A 6,000-nucleotide genomic window follows, 5' to 3' on the forward strand; every position below is an offset into this window, starting at 1 on the left:
ACTAAAAAGGGTAAAATTAGAGCATCAGGGAAAGTTAGCTATAAATCAGTTTCTGTACACACATTTAAAAATGAAAAGTTAAACGCTATAGTGATTGTAATGAGGTTAGCCAAGTGGACCTTGTACAATGAGTTCCCTGATTGGGGCTGTTAATCTTGTCCAATCTGTCAGCCAGGGCTCCCTGATATAAACAGGAATGTCAGAGGTTCTGATCACTGAGAGCTGGCTCTGAGGGAGTTGAATCGGTGTCAAGAACTCTCCACGTGTAAATAAAAGGTGACATGGTGACAGGTACCAACCTCTGTGGAGTTATTTCAAACAGTGAGCATTTTACTGAAAGAGTCTGGAAAATCAGCAAATGGTAAATCAGGAAATGGTTGTTCAATTTAACAATTTTATTTTTTAAAAAAAGCATTCATGAGATGTGGGCTTCCCCTGGCCACAACAATATATTTATTGTCCATCCCTAATCGTCCTCAAGAGGGCAGTAGTATTCCCTCAATGCACTTCGGGAGTGAGTTTTTACCCAGTGTGTGAAAGAACGGAGATATATTTTCCAAGTCAGGCGATTGAGTGACTTGGAGGTGAATGGGCAGCTGGTGGCACATATGTTACCCTTGTGCTTCCAGATGACAATGGTCATGGGTTTGGAAGGTGCCATCTGAGCAGGCGAGGTGAATTTCTGCAGTGCATCTTTTGGACAGTATACCCTGCTGTTATGCGCATTGGTGATGGACGGGGCGCATGTTGGTGGAGGTGATGCGCTGACCTGGATGGTGTCATGTTTCTTGAGTGTTGTTGGAGCTGCACTCATCCTAGCAATAGTGGGATATTCCATCACACTCCTGAGTTGTGCCTTGTAAATGTTGGACAGGTTTTGGGGAGTTACTTGCAAAGATTCCTAGCCTCTGACCTGCAGTTGTTGCCACAATACTTATGTGGCTAGTCCATGTCAGTTTCTAGTTGACAGTAACCCCCAGGAAGTTGATATTAGGGATCGAGAAATAATAATGAATGTCAAGGGACGATGGTTAGATTCTCTCTTGTTGGATATGGTCAGTGCCTGTCACAAATGTTACTTGCCATTAGTCAGCCCAAACATAGGTATTGTCAGGTTTTCCAACATTTGGACATGTGTTGCTCCAGTATTTAAAGAAATCATGAATGATGCGATCAGTGTGCATCCCCACTTCTGACCTTGTGGAGGGAAGGTCATCGATGAAGCAGCTGAAGATGGTTGGGCCTAGGACACGACACTGAGGAATTCCTGCAGAGATGTCTCGTAGCAGAGATTACTGACCAAAACACACAATTTTCTTCTTTTGGGCTAGGTACAATTCCAACCAGTGGAGAGTTAAGTCAATTAAATCACTCCTTAATTTTTTCAGACTCAGGGGATACAAGTCTAGTCTTTGCAACCTGTCCTCCATCACTGTGGTATATTTGTACTGTATCCATCCAAAGACCATATATCCTTCCTGAGCTGTGGTGCCAGGATTACGTACAGAACTCTGGAAGGATATCTAACCAGAGTTCTGCACAGCTGTAACATAGCTTCTAGCTCTGTAACCCACAAAGCCTGGCTTTTATCTGACAACTAGTTTTTACTGATTTCTGTGATTGAACCCTTAAATTTCTGTTAATCTGCAGCTCCTAACTTCCCGCTACTAGAATATATTCTGATTCGCTTTTCCTCTCTTCAAAGTAGATGACTTGTGTCGGCTCCAAATTTTCACTCACCAAATACATGAAGCCCTTTTGCAACGTTCTGACCGCACCTACTTTCCTTGCTACCTAACTGAATGCTGTCCATTCGGCTGGATGTAGATTGTGCAAAATCAAGGTGTGACAGGGAAATAAACAGAGTGTCACACAGCACAGAAACAGACCCTTCGCCTCAACCCGCCCATGCCAAACAGTTTCCTAAACTGAATTGGTGCCATTTGACTGCGTACGATTGACTGAAGCTCACCAGGCCAGCTCTGGCTGCTGCTCACCCCCCGCTGATCCGATGCGCGGTTTCCCTCTGGCCATTGTTCCTCAGACCTCTCGGACAATGCCCACGTTGTCTGCCCAGTGGTTGATTTGCCTGGTGCAGTTTCAGGGACCTGCTCCCTATTATGGCACCTGTTGTCCTCCTTGGAGCTAATCTCTGCACAAAGAAATGGCACCTCAGATTACAATGATAACAGAATAGAAATTAATAAAACAGATAGACAAAAAAAATCACAACCATGGCAATGTAGAAATGATTTTAAAATCTTTTCTTTCACATGCTTGTCATTTGGTTTCCTGGAACAAAATGATTAGAAATTGCAGTTGATCATACTTTCATTGGAGGTGGACTGGCCATGTTAAATTGTCCCGTAGTATTCAGGGATGTGTGGGATAGGTGAATTGTCCGTGGGAAATGCAAGTTGACTGTGATATTGAAATGGGCGGGATACTCTTTGAAGGGTCAGCAGAGACTCAATGGGCCAAATGGCCTCTTTCAGCACTGTAGGGAATCTATGCTGCTATCAGGGATTACAAAAAAAATGATCTGGTGGTTATCGTGCTGCAATATGTGGGATCTTGCTGTGCACAAACAGCTGCTAGTTTTTTTTAATTGCACATTTGTTGCAAAATTTGATGTTCCGAATATCCTGAAGTCATTGTCTAAAGCAAGCCTTCCTTTGTTCTCTACACCTACCGAGCACGGAAGAACAAACTCATGATTATAAATAGCTGCAGCAGCTAAACTGTAAATAAGAAACGGTTCCACCGACAGAACATGAGAAAACGATTTGTGCTGTTAGTCAAGATTCATGGCACCAGAATTTCCTGCTTTTCTCTGAATAGTGCCAAGGAATGCTGAGCTTCCCTTGAAACAGGGAGATGTGTTTTTGGTTTTGCATCTTGTCTGGAAGACAACATGCCTGGTAAAATAACCCTCAGCATTGTGAAGTGCCTGTTGAGATTGCCTGCTTGAGTTAAGAGGTGCTTAGGGCTGAAAACTTCCTGATCAAAATGTCAAGACTGAGCCACATTTGCTTCACCAACATTCCAAACAGTGTCAGAATGAAATACACTTCCTCCTTCCACCCTCAGGAACAAGCTAGGGGGGTCATAGAATCGTACAGTATAGAAACAAGCGCTTTGACATCAATGCTGGCCAGCTTCCCTAAACTGAACTAATCCCCATTTGCCTGCATTTGCCTGTCCTTCGGTCAAACAAAGCCCAAAACTGGCCAACAAAGAGAGAGTCTCATTGAGCTGCCACTGATATACCTACAAGGCTCATTCCATGTGAGCAGAACAACAAGGAGCCCTCTGCAGAGGATAAGTGCCACCACCTGTGAAAGAATCCTTCCTGCACCCCCCAACCCCAACCACACTTATATGCTAAGACATGCCTGACTTGGCCCAGCTAAAGTCCACCTCATTTATTTCTGCCCTAGGACCTCTGTCAGTTCCTGGCCCAGAGTCACGTGTATTCCTAGCAGTGGCCATCGAGTGGTGCTGCTGAGAACAATGAGGTGTTTGGAGATGGGAAGCTAGGCATCTCGAAGGAACAATTGGGATTCAAAGTCAATGTCATCGGGGAACCTGGAAATGAGATTACGACCGGCTCTCCAGCAGGGGCTGTGCCACTGCTACAGCCGTCCAATACAGTTGAATGGAAGCAATGAAGATGCTGGTTCCGGAGGGAGATAGATCACTTGCCCCCCCAGTTACTGAAATAATCAGAGAATGGCTAAAATGGATCAAAAATGCAATCAGGAAGAATTTGCGCTGTACACAACACATCCCTTATACAGACCATGCTTTCCTATTGGTTTCCAGTTTCCAGTTACACAGAAAGGTACAAACCCCTGTAGTGTACTTACCAGCTGTTTCCTTCACTAAACCACCCGTGCATGTTAAGAGTTTCCTCATTTTCTTTAGAACTCGGCGTTGTGACCTGGATATTCGAAAGTCCAAGACGTGGCACCTGAAACAGCAAACAAAAGAGATTCTCAGCATTGGGCAGTGGAGACATCATTCCACACTCCCAGAGTGAAATGGAGGTCATTAGATTGTAACGGAAACTAATTCTAACATCCTGCCCAACTGACCTGTGTATTCCAGACCAGTCCCCTCCTTACTTCATCTTCTCTCAGTATTGCCTCTGTTCCTTTCCGCTTCATGTATTGAAACAACTACCATTGAAAACACATCTATTTTCCTTACCCATTCTACTTGAGAACTACTCAATATTCTCCTTACTCAGAGTTATAGAGTCATATCACATGGAAACAGACCTTTTTGTTCAACAAATCCCTGCCGACCATAATCCCAAGCTAAATCAGTCCCACCTGCCTGCTCTTGCTCCATATCCCTCCAAACATTTCTCAGTAATGTACTTAGCCAAAATGTCTTTTAAATGTTGTGACAGTACCCACATCTACCACTTTCTCTGGCAGTTCACTCCACACACGAACCACTCTGTGTAAAACAAAAAGTTACTCCCTCATGTCTTTTGTAAAGTCTTTCTCTTCTCACCTTAAAAATATGACCCCCCCTAGTCTTGAAATCCGTTACCCTAGGGAAAAGGCACCTGCCATTCATCTTACCCCTCAGGTTTTTATAAACCTCTATAAAATCAGCTCTGAGTAAAAAAAAATTTTGCTTTGTTAATGATGGTTCCATTATGCTTATATTTATGGGCTTTAAGATTTGGGATTCTCCCACAAGTGGAAACACCTTCTGTACGTTTTACTGAATCCTGTCATTATACTAAACACCTTTGTCAGGGGCCTCGGAGCCTTTTATTTTGTAGTAAACTAGCTCCAGACTGCTCATGCTGAGTGGGGGGGGGGGGAGGGGGGGGGGAGTGGCAGTTTAACCATTGTGGGTGTGCCTCAATTGTTTGGATTATTTTTGTCAAGTTTAGCACTTTGGATCCATCTGGTATCAAGCCTTTACTCCATTTACCTTCCCAACTTCCAGGAATGTGAAGCACACTCAGTATTTAAACAAATACGAAAGGTCTTGGGGGGGCCAGGGATTTGTCAATTAGTAGCTCAAGCTTGCTGGGCAGTTCCCAGGAGGTCTGCACATTGCACTGGGACTTTACTGACATCCCCCATCTTGGGCCCTGCAATCCAGAAACTGCCCCGACTGACATTTCTCAACTTGGAAACCAGGAAAGTGGAGGGTACAAGGACTGAATGTTTGATATCAACAGCATTCTGCATCACACTGTAGACTACTAACCTTAACCGACATCCCAATATTTCATTGGACTAACGCTTACACTTTTGAGAAGATTTGGAGCTCAGGTTGAGGTTCTGGATGTGAGTTTGCTCGCTTACACTATAGACTGAGAAACAGCTTTATTCACCAGTAAATGGTAATTGAACAGATATAATGTCATCCAGTAGGCCATTAACAGTCAATGTTTGAACTATCTTTCTACAATAAATTAGAGAATGACAAACATTTGTGCCAATTAAACTACCATGAAAAAAAAATCAGCCAGACCAAGCCATTACGTCATAATGCATGCATGGGGATCTATTGTTGTCTGTGCACAGAATCTCTCTGATCCATTTATCTTTCTAATGGATTCAGACAGACTGCCAAAATAAAACAAATTAAGCTAAAAATTGGATCAAAAAATACTTGAGTGATGAGCCAGCAGACCGAATGGCAGTTACTTACTGGAAATGAACATGGCCCCTTTAAGAACAAAAAGAAAGAAGTTGCTGGAAAAGCTCAGTAGGTCTGGCAGCATCTGTGAACAGAAATCAGAGTTAACATTTCAGGTCCAGTGACTCTTCCTCAAAACACAGATGCTACCAGACCCACAGTTTCTCCAGCAACTTCTGTTTTTGGTTCTGATGTATAGCATCTACAGTTCTTTTGGTTTTTATTTATTGCACCTTTAAGTCTGGATTCTCAGTTTTGCAGTTTGGTTCTCATCCACTTGATTGAACATTGCGTTGGAGTCTGCTGAATCCTTGCCTCCAGTCTCCC

At 43.4% G+C, this 6,000-nt stretch overlaps 1 protein-coding gene across 1 annotated transcript in view; it reads right to left on the bottom strand.

Annotated features, from left to right (window-relative positions):
- The window catches only part of LOC125467079 (arginyl-tRNA--protein transferase 1-like), a 53,414-nt gene that overhangs the window by 23,482 nt on the left and 23,932 nt on the right, over positions 1-6,000 (bottom strand). The window contains exons 3-4 of the mRNA XM_059638944.1: positions 3,870-3,973; positions 1,973-2,152 (exon numbers count right to left, since the gene is read on the bottom strand). Of these exons, the coding sequence (XP_059494927.1) occupies positions 1,973-2,152; positions 3,870-3,973 (284 nt within the window). The remainder of the gene's footprint in view (positions 1-1,972; positions 2,153-3,869; positions 3,974-6,000) is intronic.

The sequence above is a fragment of the Stegostoma tigrinum genome, chromosome 32, assembly GCF_030684315.1.
Source record: "Stegostoma tigrinum isolate sSteTig4 chromosome 32, sSteTig4.hap1, whole genome shotgun sequence".
In the NCBI taxonomy this organism is placed as follows: domain Eukaryota; kingdom Metazoa; phylum Chordata; class Chondrichthyes; order Orectolobiformes; family Stegostomatidae; genus Stegostoma; species Stegostoma tigrinum.